At 43.9% G+C, this 21,915-nt stretch overlaps 1 protein-coding gene across 1 annotated transcript in view; it reads left to right on the forward strand.

Moving 5' to 3' along the window:
- The window catches only part of LOC107110907 (glutamate receptor ionotropic, delta-2-like), a 1,200,243-nt gene extending 1,178,952 nt beyond the window's left edge, over positions 1 to 21,291 (forward strand). The window contains 2 exon segments of the mRNA XM_015411751.1: positions 8,190 to 8,430; positions 20,678 to 21,291. Of these exon segments, the coding sequence (XP_015267237.1) occupies positions 8,190 to 8,430; positions 20,678 to 21,100 (664 nt within the window). The 3' untranslated portion in view covers positions 21,101 to 21,291.
- The last annotated feature ends 624 nt before the right edge of the window (positions 21,292 to 21,915 follow it).

The following is a 21,915-nucleotide window of genomic DNA, read 5'->3' on the forward strand; positions in this document are numbered from 1 at the left end:
GTTCTAGACCAGTCAGGTAAGGAATTGCTTATGTTATTTTTAATGAGAATTCAGTTTTATCTCCACCATTAGAATAGTACGGCATTGAGAAGAGTAAGGTAATTATCAAAGTCAGAATTAGTTATTTTCACAATTAAAATAATTTATCACTACACTAATTGCTTAGGAATACTGTTTCTCATATTCGCCTCTGTGGATGTCACTTTGATAACTAACTGGCTTATGATAATTTATTGTGAGTTCCTAAAACTGTACAGCGTATGGAAGAATTATTATTCCATATTTACTGCCAGGAAATTGAGAGTTACCAGACGCAATAAACATAAGATTGGCAAGAAAAGCGGGTATGTTTAAGGGTTCACATTTTTCAAAGAAAATTCACATTTTTTTCAAACCCTACTAAGTTTACAGAGAGCTTCTTGAGTGCTCATCTTGGATTAAAATGTCATACATTTAGGGGTTATAGAGTGTTGGGGAGGAAATGCGTTGGACCCAGTACTGCTTGTAATACAGGGAATTCTTGGTCTGGGGCAAGTGATGCTCTGTATTCTTGGTGCTTGGGGGCGGCAACAGTGGGAGGGCTTCTAGTGTCCTGGCCCCACTGCTGGACCTCCTGATGGTCCCTGGTATCTTTGGCCACTGTGTGACAGACTGTTGGACTGGATGGGCTATTGGCCTGATCCAACATTGGCTTCTCTTATGTTCTTGTGTCCTTATGTTCTTAAGCCTCTTCAGGAACCTTTTTATTCTAAACAAGCAATAACTGCAATAGGGCTGCCAGGCATGATTGTTGTGCCAGCCGGGAGATTTGGGGTGTGGTCCATGAGTGGGCGGCAATGTCGCCAACATGATGACATCACACGGAAGTGACGTCATCATGTCGCATGGCAGCACTCTGCTTTTGGGGCAAACTCTATGACTAAAACTGGGCTCAAACCATAGAGTTTTGCCCTAAAAGCAGAGCGTCACCATGCAATGTTGCCACTGCAATGACGTCACTTCCACATGACATCATCGCATCAAGGACATTGCCGCACAATGTCACAGGGTCAGCTGGTCAGCTGGCCAGTGGCAGGCAGAAGCCACAAAAATTGGGGGTGGTGGTCACAGAATCATAGAATCACAGAGTTGGGAGGGGCCGTACAGGCCATCTAGTCTAGTCCAACCCCCTGCTCAACCCCCTGACAAGTGTTTGTCCAGCCGCTGCTTAAAGACTGTCAGTGCGAGGGAGCTTACCACCAGCGTCCCCTCTAAGTTGAGTTAGTGTGAGCTAGCTCACAGTTTTTTAGCCTCCAGCTCACACATTTTTGTCTTTGCTCAGGAAGGAGGGCTCCAGAGCAAACCAATTTATGCAGCAGCCAAATCGCTCGCTCACAACTTTAATGCCAGCAGCTCAAAAAGTAGAAGTTTTGCTCACAAGACTCCACAGCTTAGAGGGAGCATAGCTCACCACCACCTCCCTAGGCAGCTGGTTCCACTGTTGCACAACTCTGACTGTAAAAAATAGTTTTTCCTAATATCCAGCTGGTCCCTTCCTGCACTTAATTTAAACCCATTATTGTGAGTCCTATCCTCTGCTGCCAATCTCTGGGAACCCTAAATTGCAATGTGGCCATACAGACCACACAGGGGGGGGGGGGGCAAACCTAGGCCAATGACAGGAGGAAGGAACACCACAAGAGGCAGAGGCACAGAGGCTGGTGGGCCAGAGACGAGAATATGGCTTGAGACCAAGAGGGGACTGGTCTGGCCTGATACTTATTCCATGCATTGCAACTGGCCAGTGGTATCCTCCAGGCTATGGGAGGAGAGGGCGTGCCCATAGGACTGTGAGGGCTAGGAAGGTCAGGAAAGAGAGAGGCCTGGAGAGGACCTTGGGGGTGGGTCCAGATGTTCGGGTGAGCACTAAAGGAGGAGGTCAAACATAGCTTGTGGTGGACAGAGGAGGAGGAACGAGGGGAATTTCCACTGATGGGTGACGTAATGTAGAGTGAGAAGGAGGTGTGAACTTGTGAATAAATTTCAGATTGAACTGTTTCTTGGTGTTCTTCTGACAGTGGGGAGCACAGTATGGAAGTGTTTGCCTCTCTTGCTGCAGGCCCCAGTCCTGCAGGGACCCCACAAGGTCATGGTGACCATGCCAGTGGCCACATGCAGCATTCCCCAATTAGTGGGAATGAGGGATCCAGTGAGCTGTGGACCATGCTTGGGATGACAGCAGAATGTATTACTTGATGGATCAAATCCTATGAACTTGAGTGACTGTTAAAATCTGTTTCAGCCACCTAGCCGTATGAGCTCCCCATTCACTGAGGCAAGGGGGATTTTTCTGTAGTGGCAGCAAGTCTGTGGAATTCCTTCCCCACTGCCATTGGACTAGGGTTGCCAAGTCAATTTTTCTTACTGGTGGGGGAGCCTCGCCGGGCTCCGGGAGCCGTCTGTCGATGTGCACGCGCCGCCAGCACGTCACCAGAAGTGACGCGCGACGTCGATCACATTGAAAGCGTGGCCCCGATCGTCGGAGGGAAAACCATAGAGTTTTCCCTCCGATGATCGGGGCCACGCCCCCAACGTGATTGACATACCACGCTGCACTTCAGGGGGGGCAGAGTTCCTCCTGGGGCCCAATTCCACGGCGGCGGGAATCGGGCCTCCGAAGCGGGGGTTTACCCGCCACCCGCCCCCACTTGGCAGCCCTACATTGGACTGATGCTGTCTTTGCAAAGTTTTAGGCACAGGAGAAGTACTTCTCTTCCCCTAAGTATGTGATTATTATTTTCTTTCCTGGATGATCTTGGCATTTTAATTCTGATCTGTTTCCCTTAGTTTGGGTTGTTTATCTGTTGCTAGGTACTTAAAAATATTTTTAAACGATTAAAGATCTCTCTTTGCCGCTAAATTAAATATCGTGTACTGATTTTGCTTTTGTAGAGTGCAGTTTTATTGTGGCAGCTTACATTGATTGTCTCGGCTATGAAGGCAGCCTAATGAACTGATGGCTGAGAGATGGTATAGAAATAATTTCAGTAAATAAATAAAATGCAAATAGCTTAGGGTGAATTTACATGATAACTGATCTTGGAGGTTTGTTTCCCATATCTGTATTTTATGCGGGGTTAGGGTCATTGGTGATAGCCAATTCCTGTTGCTGTTTTCAACTGCCCTGACCTTTCTTACTCAAAGTGGGCAAAGAAATAAACCCAGGGGACTGTCTTCCAGGGAGGTGGGAGGCAATGCCTCAGAGAAGTATTTCCAGCAGGCACAGAGGTAATGCTATTGATGGCGATCTGTTGATTTGTACTGAAGCACTCCTCCCCCCCCACCCCCGACCATCATTTCACATTATTGATGTCCTTTGGCTTCTCCCTGTGGTTGCTTTTTATTTATTTGTTTGTTTGTTTGTTAGATTAATACTTCGCCCTCCCCAGCAGGCTCAGGGCGGCTACAACAAAGGCAATTGCCATAAAAACAGTTAAAACATCATAAAAACAATCATTACACAGTAAAGACAATCAGTAAATAAAGTGCGGTGCTCTTGATGTTAAAATTTTTGTTTTGTTTTGTTTTATTAAGAACAATGAGATTTGGACTGCATCTGTTTTGCAGGCTGCTTTTTTCTGGGAAGGTGTCTATTTCTTCTGTTATGTTAATAGCACTTTGTGATGGCATATTCTGCCAGTAGGTGGTGCTGTTGGGGAAGCTTATTTCAGGCATCACCTACAGTAAGTACAAGAAGGGGGACCCGCGATACTCGTGGGGGGAGTATTCCCCACAGCTCCCGGCCTGCAGAAGCAGGAGGAGCTCCTCAGGAGGAGGAAGCGGCAGCAGGTGAGCCCAGCAGACGGACCCATCAGGCCCACCAAGCCTTCTCCCTCCTCCCTCCCCCCTAGTGATGGAGAGGCCTGGGCCCGCCAATCCTTCTCCCCCCACTCCACCCTGGCACCAACAGCAAGGCTCATGTGGCGCCACCAGGCCCGCCAACCCTTCTCCCCCACCCCGACGGCGAGCCACGCAGGCCTGCCAAACCTTCTCCTGCTCTGCCCCGCACCAGCTGTCTGGCATTCCCCAGCCGTACTCAACCCGTCTCGTAACACTTCCCGAGATTAAAAGATACCACATGAAAGTGGTATCAAACCCTGGAAAGCACGATTATCCCGTGTCCATCCTGCACCAATAAAGTGTGAATGCCGAAAGCTGCGTTTTTTCTTGTGCACTTATGCGCATGAGTGCTTATGCACATATCTCCAGATTACCAAAAGGAAAGCCCCGCCTTACAGCCATGCCTCCGCCAGGGGCCGGCCAACAGTGTGAACGCTCCCTTGCGCCTCCTCCCGGTATACTCCCGCATCAGTTGCTGCAGTGTGAACGGGAAAACCCGGAACAGTTTGTTCCGGGTCTTTTTTGTCACGACTCCCTCCTGCTTCAAACTGCCAGTCTGGACTCAGCCTCAGAGTCTCAGAGCATCTTACAATCTCCTTTCCCTTCCCCTCCCCACAACAGACACCCTGTGAGGTAGGTAGGGCTGAGAGAACTCTGACAGAAATGGCTCTTTTTTCAAGATCAGCTGAGCCAGAACTATGGCTTGCCCAAGGTCATCCAGCCAGGTGCAAGTGGAGGAGTGAGGAATCAAACCCAGTTCTCCCAGATTAGTGTCCACGCACTTAACCACTGCACCAAACTGACACTGGTGTCATATCGGTGCACTGACACCACTTCTAGTAAAAACCGGACATGATGTCACAAGGCACTCTATAGTTTACCAAAAAAAACCAAACCAAAACCATAAAACTGTCCACGCTCTATTTACATCCCTTTCCCCCATTTCCTCCCACTGGCACTTCAGGCGATGGCAGGCAAAGCAGTGGGATGCCAGGAGATCTCCCGCTGTAGTGGGAGGCCTGACATCGCTATGTGGAGCAGTCTTTCCCATCATAAGACCTTACTGGCAATGCTGAAGATCAACAGGCTAATTCTGTCTGGGGAGATGTTTTCCCCTCGAGTTGCCTGTTTCATATCAACCAAAATGAATACAAAGGATTTCTATTTATTTACTCAGTCAAATAATTTACGTTGAACGTTTCTCCATAAGAAACTCAAGGCAGCTTAACGTCAATCAAATAAAACCAAAAACCCTGAACCCACGTTACAGTGAACACTCGGGAATCCCACATGTAAATGGAAGAGCCGACATGAATTCCTTCTGAAAATAAACCTGGATAAATGTACGGTTTAAATCTCGTGTTCAGTCATACAGACGTTGACGATAATGTAAGAATCACTCAATGTGTATACGAAGAGAAATCATGGATTGAGCTCATGTTCATTGTGACGTGTGTGCACAGGGCTACAGTAAAACTAGGTCCCATGGTCCTACACTACTCCTTTTCCTCTTCCATCTAAATGGATCATTTCATTTTTGTTCTATTTATGTCCTTCCCTTTTTCCCCAAATGGGAACTCAAAGGTGCTCAAAACAGCAAAAGTACAGTAATGCAAAAGCAATCAAATAGGAGAAGGGATGGAGAAAGGCTTCTAAATCCAGAACAGATCTTCAACTCAAACTACATGTTGCATTTAACACATGATCCCAATAGGGATTGGCAGAAGGATGCCAGCTGCACATTCCCCGTGAGAACTCAATTCTAAAGCACCACAGAAGCCCAATTCAGACTGGGGCCACGGCTCAGGGGGAGGAATTTTAGAAGGGGGGGCTTTAGAATGGCGTTCCCATGGGGAATTGCAGCTGGCCGTCCCTACTGGGACCACGTGTTAAATACATGTAGTTTAGGCCTTCACTTCTCTTTCTCGCTCCCTCTCCTCCTCTCTTTGCCAGGAGGTCTTTCTTCCAACTCTTGGCTACAACCCTCAGGCTAAGAGCCAAAGGCCAAGAGTCCTTTGGCCATTGCCCTTCGGCACCCCCAGCCACACCCAGACCTTAAGCACCTGCGCAGGAGAAAGACAGGCACCCACACTGGGTTTTTCAAGCCAGCAGCCATCTGGCTAAACTTCCCCTCCCCCACACTGCCAAGCATCTCTTTTATTGGGAGCAGGGGGTACTGTTAACAAAACAGAACTTCAAAAAGTGTACGCAGCTAGTCTCTTGAGTGAGAAAGGGGCATCCCTCACATTTACGAAGTTTGATGAAGTTTATTTTAATTAGTAATGCTGTTTTTAAAAAAAAAAAAAAAAACCTCTAAAAAGCCCCTTTGTTTAAAGTCGGGTGATGTTTTACTGCCTGGTGGGAAAGCTGGTAGGTTTACAGCGCTGGAGTCTTGGAGCAGTGATTTCATCTGGGTTTTTTGTGCAGAGGTTGCCACCTTGTGGGAAGTTCACACATTACAATGCACAAGGTTGCTGTCAAATTAAGGTTGACATTGCCTAAGGACTCTTTTTAAAAACTCTGCTTTCAATGACTAATATTATCCTCCAAACTGTCCTCCATTATTCTCCCATGCAAAACCCTTTGAAAATTAATGGCAAATTGTGCAGCAGCAGAGCTATGCCGTAGATTTCTCCTGTGCTCACAGACCCTAGCACATGCTAGCTCCTTATATTAAACGACTGAAATAAATTGCTAGGACATTCCACTGATTATGAAGAGTGGAAGGTTTGACTTTTGGCCCTCATTAAAAAAAAAGACAGAAGTCACCTTGATTCTACTACCATTGGCCTTGATATATAATTTCTGCAAATGAAGGATTTAATCACCTCTTTCCATGTCTGCAATTCCTCTGCTTAGCTATAAAGTCCATATTTCTGAGTACTGCCTATTTTGATATCTGGGAAGAGCTCTTTCCTATCCATTAAAATCCATTAGTGAGCATACAGTTAGGGATCTATCGCTGCTCGAAACAGAAGCTTAATGTTTGCGCATCATTACACGCAAATGTCTTCTGTTGAGAAAGATGTTATTAAGAACTATACTGGCAAATGGAACATCAATTTACTAATGAAAATTGAAGAATTATGATGCAACTGAAAGAATACAAAAGAGAGAAAGTAGCTATTTTTAGAGGAGATGCACACACACCATACACAAATCCATTAATGCCAGCATTTAACATGTTGCAAGGTATGTGACTTTCTTCTGGCTGATGCACAAGGAGATTTTAAAGAGTTGTATGCAAAACAGTCTTCACTCTTAGAATTTTTAGAATGAATGCAGAAGCAATAGAGACAGGACTATAGACATTACCAGCTAAAGTTTGCTCAAGTCCAGCTTATTTTGATGGGAACATCTTAAGCAACAGGACTTTAAAGGGCTCTGGCTGGCCCATGCAGTGTCTTAATTAGAGCTCAGATGCTGACAGTGCCGGTTCTTTGTTGTAGCCAGAATTGTATGAAGCAGCTCAGGGAAAGCCACTTATCTTTCTTCCCAGAACATCCCACAATCCCTGCTGCAGTCAGCCATCGTGGCCATCAACCGCATCGAATGACGCAACATGCAATCGTTGAGCAGTACAGAGCCAATTCAGTGGGTATCTATCATGCCAGAAGCAAAACTTAAGGTGGCCATGCCTCTGCTGAGTGTTCACTGTGTGCAATCAAAGAAAGGATGGACTCTGAAACAGTGTTGGTGCCCTGTTCTTCCACAGCACACTGTTTATGCTTTCTGAGCTACTGTGTACCTCACAAGCCTTCCTTCTCATTTTCTGCTGTGTCAGCAGCAATGGTGGGTTAGACATGCAGCATTTAACGTACCGCATCCTGGTCCTAAATGCATTGGGCACAGAGTAAGACATGGTTAAACTGCAGTGATATAAAGGGGCACATAACTGTAATGGATTGTTTATTTATTTATTTATTTATTTATTCAACTTGATATACCGCCCTAACCCCCGTAGGGGTCTCTGGGCGGTTTACAGAGGGGGTGCTAGTCACCTATTTACCCTAACTAGGGCCACATTGTTTCTGGGGATGGTAGCCTACCATTATGTAGAAGGCATTCTCATGAGCTTAAATGTAACTAAAGGCAACATAAACTGGAGTTTGAGCACAGATGCTAGTTTTTTAGCTTGGTCATTTAAAACATTAGTCATGTGTTAGTTGTTATTGATGTAGCCTTGTAATTGGATACCAGAACCACCTCTTTTGAGAAATTCGGGTTTCTTCTCCTGATACCCCGGGCTTTGGGATGTAGGTCTGTCTTTATTACTAACAGACTAAATGATTTTGTGGTTTCTCCCCAAGGATTCTAGAACTTCAGCAGAATGGACACATGGACCTACTGAAGCATAAGTGGTGGCCAAAGAATGGCCAGTGTGACCTGTACTCTTCTGTGGACCCCAAATATAAAGGAGGAGCTTTGGACATTAAGAGCTTTGCGGGTGTATTTTGCATACTGGCAGCTGGAATTGTTCTCTCCTGTTTAATTGCAATGTTGGAAACATGGTGGAATAAAAGAAAAGGCTCTCGGGTTCCTTCAAAAGAGGTATGAGACCCTTCCATTTCACCATAGCATTAGAGGTGAGAAGGAAAATGTGTATTTTGAAATGTTACACATAGCTCTCTAAACACCAAAATGTGAAAATTGAACGTATTTGTCTCAAGAAGTCAGTATCACACCAGAGTCCAACACAGAGTTACATAGTTTTCACCACTGATGTCAGTGGGACTTAAATGCATATAACTGTGCAGTGGATAATGGCTACTCCAAGTTACTGTTCTCTGTTGAATTTTAGAGATCATAATTGGGCATTATTAGTAATTAGCAATTAATATTATCTTGGTGTTGATAAGATCCATGTTCTACTGCTGTCTGATAATTAAGACTGGAACTTTTAATTAGTTTAATTGGTAAATGAACCAATAAAGCTTTAGTTGATTACTCAGTTGGGTCAAATTTTAATCAGTGAACCTGGAAGTCAGGGTATACTTGCTTACTTTAAAGTCATTTTCATCCTGGTGCAGCAGAGTAATAAGAGATGAAAAAAACTGTTGGGGAGAGTCTTCCAACAATGAGTGATAACTTTTATCTATTAAAGTGTAAATTCTCTGACACTTCCCTGACATCTCAAAAAGCAACTGTGCACTAATTAATTGGTTAAAAGGTAGAAAATTAATTAACTAAAATGCTTTAACTGGGAAAATAGTCCTAGTCTCAACATTTGCCCTCACATGTGAATTCATCTTTGTTGTGTTGTATGAGGAGTTTTTAAACTATTTAGGGTACAATATCAAAAAGGTTAAATGGGCAAAAGTCCCATTGCAATCAGTGTGATTTAAACTTGCCAACTCTGTATTGCATTCTTAAACTTTTAAATCTGTCTCAGCTGTTTAATCAGTGATTTAGCTTAAACAAAGACAGCCAATGAGCATTGATGGTATTCACAAAACTTGAAAACTTGATTTTTTTTCCGCCAGTACCTTTCAATGAAGACAGGGAACCAAAGAATTATTTTATTTGTATCTAGAGGCATGGGCCTAAACAGTGGGATGGATTGTTGACCAGCAGACGTCAGTGCCATATCACAAACTGTTTCTTAAAACTCCCCTCATTTCCAAAATACAATAAATTGAAAAGACCTTTGAAAAGACCTGAACCTCTTTGGCTGGATCTAGACCACATGGGTCTTGGGATCTGGTTTACTGGCTCTCCAGGCAACAAACACCCTTGTGTACCGTCTTCACTACAAGAGGCATCTATTAACTGCTTTAATTTCCTTAGTGCTATTAAGGTCTGCTTCACACATTACATTTTGGGGTATTCCAAATGCATACTTAAAAGGTGAATGCAGTGGAATGTGTTCCAGGTACACACATTAGTGAGCTGTAATTCACTGCATCCCTCTCTCTCATTCTTGTATGGTGCCAAACCCAGATTTGCCCATACCTAATGTGTGAAACAGCCCTAATCTGCTTTCATCGGCTTTCCAAACTCCCATCTACATATTTCTGTCTTAGAGAATGGGATGCATTTACAAAATTCATCACCATCTATGAATTCAATGTGAACTTGCACTTGATTTTACACAGCACAGAAAGTGTTTATTTTAAAGCATGTTTTCTTGCCTATTTTGATGTGTTGATCTGAATTTGTGAATTGCTCGTTTTAGGCAGCCGTTTATCATAGCAAATATGTCTAGTAAATCAGATTGCTGACAGAAGGAAAGTGTGACAGTACCCATCCGTCTAGGGTTCAGATTTAGCAGACTGCTGTTTAGAAGAAACTTTGTACAAACTTCATCCTTGTGACTTACTTCCTGGGGCAAAAAGGCTCCTTAGGCACTTCAGATGTTGAACATTTCAAATGTGGGGGAAACGGACCCTGTAAAGTGTTCTCTTAGCTATGTAATACATGATTTGCAGGCTTGCAACTGAGTCTATGAATTCAGGTTACCTTGCAAAGTTTCATTTATAAATGGAACTTTGCATGAAAATATGTGCTGAATACCCTCTTTATCCAATGTACGGGGGTTCATTCAGTGCTGCAAAGGTTATGAACTGATCTTAACATTCATTTTGACTATCCATGAAATCCATTGGCTCTTCTAGAGCCCCAAATTGGAGGTGATATTGGGCCCACTTATCCAGGGGCTGCCTTTTGCTCTAGAATGCAAGCTTCTTCTCACTCCTTTTTTTTTTTTTGTAATGAAAAATTGCCTTTATGGTTGTGAAGATAACTTTCCAGTTGTGAACCAAAGTAACCCATGCAGTCATGTCTGCTTGTGTCTGCAGACAGCCTTAAACAGTAGCACTGAGAGAAGTGTGACCTGTCCCCATTAATCTCAATGGGATGTAAACTCTGAAGCCTGGTGATAATTTAAATGTCCGCATTGTTGAATATTTCACTGTTGATCAAGGCACGCGTGAAAGAAGAGGAGCAATCATTTTATGGAGCTATGCACAAACCATCCTGTGAGTGGTGTCTCATTTTGATGTCTTCAGGGGTCAAAGTGTGGGTCATGGGGTGGCATTTGGGAGAATATTGCTCCTAAGCTTTTCCTTTTTTTTCATTCTGACATCAGCTGAGATAATGTATCATTCTGGGATGTAACAGACTCAACAGTGACATTGCAGAGACTTGCAAAACCCAAAATTTTAAAGAAACTGAGTGAAAGAAGAAACGGAGCCAAATAAGAGCTAAACAGAAGAAGTTTTAATGTGTTTATGAGGACATTTAAAAAAAAATAGACAAGCCAACTCAGTGGTTTTCAACATTTGCAAACCTGAGATCCACTGAGCTGTAAGCGTGTGATAGGAAGTCATGTGACAGGAAGAGGGAAAGCCAGAATTACGACCTCATTGGTGCCCATGCCAGTACCATGGGCTGCAGACCGAAGGAGTTGGAAATAGGAAAGCCCAGACAAACAGGTATCTTGTAGTGAGCAATAAATCAATGCTCAGAGCCCTGGAAGAATCCTTTCTACTATTCATATCTTCCTGTCCCTCCTGCTCTTCTCAGCATGCATGCAAAGAGAGCCAGGCAGCATAGCACCCTAGCTTCCTATGCACCGGGTCCTTCCAAAAAGCAGAAAAAATGGCAACTATAGGGGCTCACAACCCAGCATGAGGAGATCTGTGACACACCCGAGGGTTCCAACCCCCCGGCTAAAGACCTCTGGGCTAACCGAACGCCATGCCACTTTTTAAGTCATTAAAATAACTACCATCAAACTACCATTAGAACAAAGATCTGCACGCATGTAAGTGATGTGAGTTTGTTGCCGAATGTATGAATGAGAGCTCTGAGATCACAGCTGCTGTGATTTCTGCAGGCTCCATTTGACTTCTGGAGCTCCTTGCTATAGGTGAGCAACATGAGTCCCTCCTTAGATATAACACCAGAAGCAGGATCAAGAGCCCAATCTGCAGGCTGATCCTCACTTCTGATAGGCCAAGATCTCCTTTTACTCTCCAGGGCCAACAGAGCAAGTATTTCACCCTATCATATATCTGACCATCATTAAAGAGGATGCTTAAATAGGGCATTTGCATTTCCTGCTACCATAAATCAAATGAAGATGTTTGGTTGACTTGCCAACATTTTAACAAAGGATCTTTTCCAGTTTTTAGCTTTCACTAACAATATTCATAGGTGAGGTACTCCATACTGAAAAGTGTCTTTAGTTATCACTTGTGAAAATGCCACAAGTTTTATATTTAATTAGTTTTAAAGCTGAAAGCATACTGGCTTGGATCTAGCAGGAAATTCCTAATGATGGGAAGGGCAATTTTTACTGATTCCTTCTGCCTGCTGCAAACATCTGACTCCCCAGTCCCCACTCATGCTTTTTCTCAGGATCCCCTGTCCCCCAGAGCAGCATTCTAGAGGATATTTTGGGCTGCAACAGGAGGGGAGAGATAAGGAATTCCCAATTTTCTGACACAGATCCCTTTTGTCAATGTAGATTTTCCATGGAATCCAAGCCACTAGGTCTTAATCTAATTTCAGACTTTCCAAACATTTAGTTAGATCCAAGGCTTTTTTTTTTTTCCCCTTGGGGAATGCATCGGAATGGAGTCCCGGAACCTCCTCAACAAAATTCTTTTTTAAATGTTTAAAAGTTCATGAGTTTTCAGTATACAGACTGAAAATTTCATTTCCTTTTTGAGAGTTCCAGCACCTCTTTCAAAAAAAGAAAGAAAGCCCTGGTTAGATCCAATTAACTAGGTTATTATTCTGACTTTTGACTATTACTACTTATTATATCTTAGTTCGTGATGGCTTTACATCGCATAGGAACAACTCCCTTAATTCAAATCTCTCACACTTGTCAGACCTTTAGTCAATGATTGAAATGTTGTGAGTTCTGTCAGTGTCACTCCTGAGTCCTGTGACATCTCTGCTGTCACAGAATGATACATGATGAGACATCAGTGGTGGCTAAGAAGAATGAATGGATTTCACCAAGACTAATACAGAGGTTAAGAATGTTCATTTCTATAATGATAAGGTGGGGTCTTCAGTGCATATTTTCAGGCAAATGCAGTTTTTTGAGTCAAACTTTTGTCACAGTATCTTAAGCTATGTCAGATGCAGACTGAAAAAATGGTATTTTAAACTACCTAATTGTTTAAAATGTTGCAAGCTTTCAAACTCAGGCTTTGTTCTTGTTACTACTGCAGTGTGGTTGCCAGCTAACCATAAACCACGTGGAACCCTCCCCACACATAAATGCATACAAATACCATATCGCAACTACCATATTGTTTGCATGTGGCACATGCTGATTTTGAATAAGTGGATGCAACTGGAGTATACACACACACAATGGAAATGATGGGCTGCATTGATGTAGTCAGTAGCAGCTTGACCCACATAGGCATTTCTGCATACAAACAGTTTACCAGAGCCAGTTTGGTGTAGTGGTTAGGAGCACAAACTCTAATCTTGGAGAATCGGGTTTGGTTCCTCACTCCTCCACATGCAGCTGCTGTCATGGCTTTGGGTCAGTCATAAGTTCTTTTACAGCTGTTCTCTCAAGAGCAGTTCTCAAGAGAGCTCTCTCAGCCTCACCTACCTCACAGGGTGTCTGTTGTGGGGAGGGGAAGGGAAAGGGATTGTAAGCCACTCTGAGACTCCTTCGGGTAGTGAAGGGCAATGTATAAATACAATCTCTCCTCCTCCCTACCTCATGGAGAGATACCCATAGTGGTTTGTGTCCTTCTAAATGTTGCAACCATGTCACTTTGCTAACATACCAACTAGATTAATGCATTATTTTTCAGATACGGCTATCAGAACAAAGTATAGCTATTGATCTGGGTTGATGACTACCCAAAAGTAGAATCTGAAACTCTGAAAGCAAAGATGTTATTATATATGTATTTGTATCCCACTTTTCTCTTGGATTGGTCTCAAAGCAGCTTTTCACATTGTTCCTCCCTCCACTTAATCCTCACAACAACCTTGTGAGGGTAGTTTAGGCTGAGAGATTGTGACAGGCCCAAGGCCACCTGGCAGGCTTCACATGGTCAAGTGAGGGATTCAAACCCAGTCATCCCAGGTCCTAGTCTGATGCTATAACCACTACACCACACCAGCCCTCACACTTTCCTTTGGTTCAACCCAGTCAAAACTCTTCCTACTTGCTCCAGTGAAGCTCTCTTTTCATAGAAACTCTAATTTAAAAGAATGATAAATACAACCCTCATGCTCAGAGGCAGATTACCTCTGAATACCAGGTGTTGGGGACAAAGTTGTATTTCCCTGCTTGTATGCTTCTTGGATGGATAGGCTGCTGTTGGAAACAGAATGCTGGATTAGATGGAAATAAATTAATTCTCCAAATCAGAAAATGAGTATAAGCATCTCAGCCCCAGATAGTAAGCCATTCTTCTACCCCACTTTAGTCATTAGGTCACACTCTAAATTACTCATGTGCCTCGCTCCAACTGTCAATTTTATAGAAATGTAAGAAGGACATTAGGGAACTTCACAAAATTGCGCTTTACCCACCCATGCAATAGATAATCGGAATACACGTGTAATGCCTGTGATATGGAATTATATCGGTTTTCTGTTTTGCTGATTTTTGAGCATGTAAGTGGTCGTAGCTTTTTAAATTAAAATTTGGGGAAGAGTTTTTTTAAAAAAAATAAAAGGAGAGGACATTAAACAAACCCATAATACATTAACGTTAATTCAGTAAATGCCCAAGTTGGGCAGATGCTGGAGAATGCGAGATATAAATCCTTTAAATAAATAAATAAATAATCACAGCTAGAGCAGTCTGAAGGTACAGGCCTGAATGAAAGTTGAAAGATTGGCTACAAAGGCATGCCAGCAGACATTAGAACAAATTTTCCCTGCAAGGAATTTAATTGAGCATGTATTGGTACTGAGTAAGAATAATATTGTAATTCTGGTTGTCACATTACTTTTTTAAGTGCTATAAGAAAAAATATTTTGCCATTTAACTATAAAATACTGCTTCTTTTAACAATCTTAAGTGCTGCGAAATCACATGTAAGAAATGCTGCATATGTGTTGGGTTGCAAGCCCCCACGTCGGGGCAGGGTTCCCCCACGTCTGGCTGGCGGGGAAAGCCTCGCCCCCAAGCCCCACCTCCAAACTTCGGCCACCCCTCTCCCTCCCCTTCTGCAGAGATTTAAAGGGCTTCAGCTGATTGGTGAGGAGCACGTGGCCCGCCCATCATCTGAAGGGCCCTTTAAATCTTTCAGCAGGGAGGGGCTGTCACTGGCCGCAGCTCCACTCACAAAAAGACCCTTTAAAGGGGTGGCAGCAGCAGGGCATGGGGCTGATTACCCAGTGGAGATTCTTTTTAATAGCAGAGCTGCAGCCAGCAACAGCCCCTCTCCCTCCCTGCTGAAGCCATTTAAATCCCCACCGATCTGCTGAAACCATTTAAATCTGTGCAGGAGGGGAGGGAGAGGGGTGGCCACAGCTTGGGGACAGGGCTTGGAGATATCCCCGCCCACCCCTGGAATGCCCCCCAAACGACAGGACCTGGCAACCCCAATAGGTGTACATGCATGCAGCATTTCTCATAAATACAAGATATTTTCCTCACAGAAACTGGCATGCATAATTTCCTTGCTGCAGCTGTGACAGCCAATACAGCGCAGCAGCAATGGGGGCTTCTGCGTGGTAGTTTTCCCCACAGTTTCCCCAGCAGTGACAATTCCCCCACCCCACACTTCCACAGCTTTTCCACTTAAAAAGAATTGCTGTTGAATATCACTATACTGATACAACATTATAACAATATGTGTACCAGTTTCTTTGAATTTCCAGTACATTCAAGTAAGTCTCTAGCCCCTTCCATTGCAAAAGTATGCCTTTCCTCTTATGTCTTGTTACACATACTGTCATGATGTTACATAGATATAACAATACTTAGTTACTGATTAAAAGAAACAGTGGGCAGGGGGAGGAAATGGCTGCTGTGGGGATAATGCCTGTCATCAGGGCAGGACCAAGAAAATACGGACCTTCCCAGCTACACAGCACACGTCCAGGCTTTTCTGCAGTCCTTCTCAAAACCTTGGAGCAAAGCAGATTTGGGAAAGATCGGGGGAAGCTGGAGGAGGTGGATGAATGTACCACAAATCTGTGTGGAAGCAAGGGGGGAGCATTTCCGAACAGCATCAAACCCAGGGCAAAAACCTATTTGAAAATGGCATATATCCCAAATTTCCATCTAAAATCCTGATAACCCTGACAGAACTTTCAGATATTCATGCCAGACAGATCCCTAGATCTGAATTAATATCTTATTAGAGATCAGCAGCCAAAGCTTTGGATTGTTCAATATTCAGTAGGGTTGCCAGCCCCCAGGTGGGAGCAGAGGATCCTCGGATTTGAGGGGCTCCAGCTTGCTCAGGGGGAAGCCCCACCCCCAACACCCGTGGCTGGGCATGATGTCCCCAGCATGATGACATCACTTCCACATGACATCATCATGCCAGGGACATCACGTGTGGCGACATCACCCTGCCCTCCCACTCCCAGGAAGTTCTCTCCCACCCCCTGCTGGCAGACGAAAATGACCTAGCAATCCTAATATTCAAGTCAATATTTGAAATACATAACGCCTTAAGGTTGCCAGGCCCCTGCTGGGGGCAGCAGATCCCCTGCTCCGGGGCCCTTCCCCTGGTGCCAATCAGCTGGTCATTGGGGAACTTTCAGGCAGGAAAACTAGACCTAGGCCTGTGTCACCAGCAACACAGAAATGTCACTTCTGGCCTGCACCAGAAGTGACGCCATCATGTTGCCGGTGATGCAGGGACACTTTGGTATTTGGGCAAAAGCTCTATAGTAAAAATGACTTCTACCATAGAGGTTTTGCCCAAATATCAGAATTTCCCTGCATTGCCAGTAACATGATGACATCATTTCCACTGCACACTGGAAGTAACATCACCACATCACCAGTGATGCAGGCCTGGGCCTAGCTTTCCTGTCAGTAAGTCTCCCACCCCCTGCGGGTTGCCAGGGCATACCTGGCAACTCTGTACAGCCTCCACCCCAAATTCAAACCTCCTTTGTTTGTCCTTTCCAGTTCTGTCTGCAGGGCCCAACATTTCCCATATCTGAGACTTTTGTCAAGTTTTCTTTCCCATTTATTTTACTTGTCTTCACATTTCCTGTCTTCCTTTCCTATCTTGTAGGCAACTGAGAAGGCTGATTCTTGGGTTGCCACCCATCCCTGAGACATAAACAGAACCATGAGGGAAGTCTTGTGGGCCATATACAAGAAATAAAAATAATGCATTTTGATTGCACAAAGGACTTGGTCATGCTGAAAGGTCCCTAGTGAGAAGCACAGGCCCACATGAGATTCCCCAGTGACAGTTGTAAACAGGAAGTAACTCATGAAAAAGTACTGGGGCAGTGACGCTCTGTATTCTTGGTGCTTGAGGAGCAACAGTGGGAGGGCTTCTAGAGTTCTGGCTCCACTCGTGGACCTCCTGGTGGCACCTGGTTTTTGGGCACTATGTGACACAGAGTGTTGGACTGCATGGGCCATTAGCCTGATCCAGCATGGCTTCTCTTTATGTTCTTATGTTCTTACTCTTATCAAAGTAGTTTGGTGGTACCATTTTTTAGTTTTGCATGATAATTTCTGCCCTCCTGTCCCCACTAGGGATGCTAGCCTCCAAATGGGACCTGGGTATCCTCCAGAATTACAGCTCATCTCCAGACTACAGCAATCAGTTCCCCTAGAGAAAGTGGATGCTTTAGAGGGTGGACTCTCAGGCACTGTACCCCACTGAGGTCCCTGTCCTCCCCAGGCTCCGCCCCCAAACCTCCAATAGTTTCCCAACCTGGATCTGGCCGTCCTACCCCCCCATCCCCCACCAGTGGCTGGGCGGGACCTGGCAACACTCCCCTCCCGCACCTCTATGATGATCCTATTAGTACATTTGGATTAAGCCACAGTCAGTTCAGACCAGCACACAGATGGCATCTGGCTTGCAAAAATGTCTGTTATCCATGTCAGCGTTTTGGTCACTCTATAATTTTTTGAGAAAATAAGCACCAGGAAGTGCCCTATGAAAACGCTGGGTGCTTTATGTTGGTGCAATAACAAAATAAATAACCATTTTTTGGATATAGCTTTTTGAATACAGGCATTTTCATTTTAACACCTAGAAGAACAAATCTGTTTGTAATCTAGTGGTTAAACCCAGCTTCTTGTAAACAGGCATGCACACATGCACACACACCAGTTGTTCATAATTATCTATCTATAATTTACATTTTACCAGTCTAGCCTACACGCAGGCTTTCATTAAACTCAAATGCAGTAAAAAGTATGTTGTCAAAGTAATCCACATATCCATTTGCTTGTGGATATTTCAAACTGGGTGAGATGGATAGCAAGACAGAGGGAGAGATAATTTCTCATGAAGACACCAAATGTCTAAATTTATAGCTGTTAAACTGTGTTCCCTTTGTGGTCTTAACCATATTGATAATTCTGTGTTCTGCAAAGAAGAATGAAGAGTGAATTCTACAGATGCCTACCTCTGGGAAATTCTGGAGACTGCATAATACAGATCCTTGAAATAAAGAAATAATCAGAGCCAAGGCAATCCGAGACCAAGGCCTTGGTCTCACTGAAAATTGAACATTGTGGTTGTATATGGAGCTACAAGTACTGTTAACATTTCCAAATTTGCTTCCAATCTATAGGAATTTTAAATTTATTTATTTATTTAAAATATTTTAATGCCACCTTTACACCTGATCAGGATCCACAAGGTGGTGAGTATAAAAAACATTAAAAATATTTAAACAATTAAAAATACAGTTAAAATTGTAAAATAATTCAATTAAAACACATAAACACTAGAAGGACAAACAACCATTATTGGTGGTCTGCCAGGCGAAACATAAAAGTCTGTACCTGCTATCCAAAGACACCACTAGAAGGAGACAAACCAATCTCCATGGGGAGAGAGTCCCAACGTTTTGGTGCCACAACTGAGAAGACCCTTTCTTGGGTTGCCACCCATTTAGCTTCAGATGGCAGGGACAACTGAAGCAGGGCCTCTGAAGATGACTGGAGTGTACGGGTAGGTTCATTTGGGAAGGGGCGGTCCTTAAGGTATGTGGGTCCCAGGCTCTACAGGACTTTAAAGATCAATACCAGCAGCTAGAATTGAGCCCAAAAGTAAATTGGAAGCCAGTGTAGATGGAATCAGACTAAAGTGATATAGCCTCTACAACCCACTCCAGTCAACACTCTGGCTGCGCAGCACTGTGTATCAACTGTAACTTCCGGACAGTCTTCAAGGGCAGCCCCACATAGAGCTCATTGCAGTAATCTAAACTAGATGTTCCAGGTCATGCACCCCCAAGTTACGAACCTGCTCCCTTGAGGGAAGTGGAATCCCAGAAAAAGGGACAGCCCATTTCCTGGGTCATACCCTTTTGCCCCAGATCTGCATGCAAAGATTCTCGTAATTTTACTGATCACAAGTGTTGCACCAGAGTTCAATCACCCAAAGAGAGTTAAAACAGTAGTGCAGTCCAGGGCTCTTTTTGTAGAAAAAGCCCAGCAGGAACTCATTAGCATAATAGGCCACACCCAACAGCAGGAACTCATTAGCCTATTAGGCCACATCCCTGACAGCACAGCATATTAACATATTAGGCTACACCCCCATGTTACCAGAAGTGTGGTCATCCAGCCACACCCACCTTTTGCTTCTTATTCTGTTTACCTTGCTTGTTGTCAAAACCCAAGGCTTTTTTTGTAGCAGGAACCCCTTTGCATGTTAGGCCACACACCCCTAATGTAGCCAGTCCTAATGAGTTTCTGCTGTTGGGTGTGGCCTATTATGCTAATGAGCTCCTGCTGGGCGGGGCCAACTTGGGAGCCAGCCGGAACTCCGTTCCTGTGCGTTCCTGCCCAAAAATAGCCCTGGCAGTACCAATACATAACTTACCCAAACAGTCCACTTAGGAAGCCAGGCATTGTATTTTGTAGAACACTAACGGCCGTGAATGATAAATGAACGGGAGTCTCAGGGTGACTAGGGGGGGAGGGGTTGCTTTGTCAAGTCATAGTAGGAACATTACTGTGCAAAGCACACATGTCCACTCACTATCAATAGTCTTCTCAGAGCTGACAGAGCTGAAAGGTGGCAGAGATGCCGTCACTGTTATCTTACTGGTCCTTCCCCAACATGAGACAGCAAACATGAGACATTTAGAATCGTAGTGTGATCTACAGACAGAAAACATAAGCTTTCACAGTCCTTCTTCCACCACCCTCCAATTCTACACTATACTTCATCTTCATTAAGCAAAAGTAATTGTTATCCATGTGTCATTGCTCTGAATCATGGGCATCCTAGCTCCTCATTTTCACTTTCCCTCTAAGCATCTATCGATATCTATCTATCTAACTATCTATAGCCAAGTGCTTAAGATGCTACATTATGAGATGAATGCCTTAGAAGGGGAAAGTGCACCTGTATTCCTTCTAAACCACTCAGTTCCAGCCTGCAGGAAAGAGTTATCACAGATATTTACATCCTGCTTCGGTAGTTGTAAGTTAACCCAATATTTGTCTGTACGTTTTCTTCAGACTTGGCCGATGCTTTGGCAAAGGACAGTTGGGACCTCTCTGAGCCTAGTGGCATCTAGCAAGCCTTGTTTTCTTTGTCTGAATAAGTCCAGATTGTTCCATTTGAGCTCCCCCCCCCAAAACAGTGAATAAGTTGCCTTTTTTCCTCTTTGTTTTTTCTTCCTCATCCAGGATGACAAAGAAATTGATCTGGAACATCTCCATAGACGTGTGAACAGCCTCTGCACAGATGACGAGAGCCCCCATAAACAGTTTTCCACCTCGTCCATTGACTTGACTCCCCTGGACATTGACACTTTACCAACACGCCAAGCACTGGAGCAAATCAGTGACTTCAGGAACACTCACATCACCACTACAACCTTCATACCAGAACAGATCCAGACTCTTAGTCGTACACTTTCAGCTAAAGCTGCTTCTGGATTCTCTTTTGGCAGTGTTCCTGAGCACCGAACTGGCCCTTTTAGGCACAGGGCGCCAAACGGGGGCTTTTTCAGAAGTCCTATCAAAACAATGTCCTCGATCCCATATCAACCAACTCCGACTTTAGGGCTCAACATCGGTAACGACCCAGACCGAGGCACCTCCATATAAAGTTTCAAACAGTGTTTTGTCACTGTTTCTTTTTAGGACTCCCTTTGCAAGGAGCAGCTGTGATATTGTGGGACTAACATGGATGTAACTTTTTTTAACGAAATCAGGAGTATTAGTAACAACTCACTATCCTTCCTCTCCCCCTCCTCTTTCTCACTTTCTCTCTCATACTACTTGAGGCCGTGATTTTCAACCCAACTCCTCTTGAGGAGTTTCACTGACTGAACTGCTGTGACTCCAGAGTAAGAGTTCTCTAGAATATACTATGGCCCTAACATTGAAACCAACTCATTACAGTCAAGGGAATTGCTCTGAAACAAGTGATATAGGGAATGCAACCTGAGCCACAATTTAAAAATAATAATAATTCTATTCCATTAATATTCTGTTAATACATATTTCGTATACTTGAAGTATAGGATATGGACATTGAGTCTGCATCAAAGATAGAGGGTTATTTCTCCTAAGTCTGATTAATTGCAATAACTTCAGTCTTTTCTCTTTGTTCTGCTACATTCATTCAGTGCTTCGCTGCTGTTGTGCGTCCTTTTAACTGTGGACCAAAGGCAAACCCTTGCAGTTTTTACAGAAAACAAAAGGAAAGAAAGGAGAAAGAGAAGGGAGAGACCATTCAGGCCACCTAATATGAGAATGCAATTTTTGTAGGATTTCAAGAAGCCATTGCTATGCCAGTAAAGACTACAGTTAGATCTACTTCTGCACTGCAACAGTGCATATGACCTTTATGTGATTGTACAGTGTTTAAAAGGGTTTTTTTCTTATGTACAGTAAACTGTATCATATGGCAGAAGCCT

Source organism: Gekko japonicus, unplaced genomic scaffold (genome assembly GCF_001447785.1).
Source record: "Gekko japonicus isolate JY-2015 unplaced genomic scaffold, Gekko_japonicus_V1.1 scaffold229, whole genome shotgun sequence".
NCBI classification, from domain to species: Eukaryota; Metazoa; Chordata; class Lepidosauria; order Squamata; family Gekkonidae; genus Gekko; species Gekko japonicus.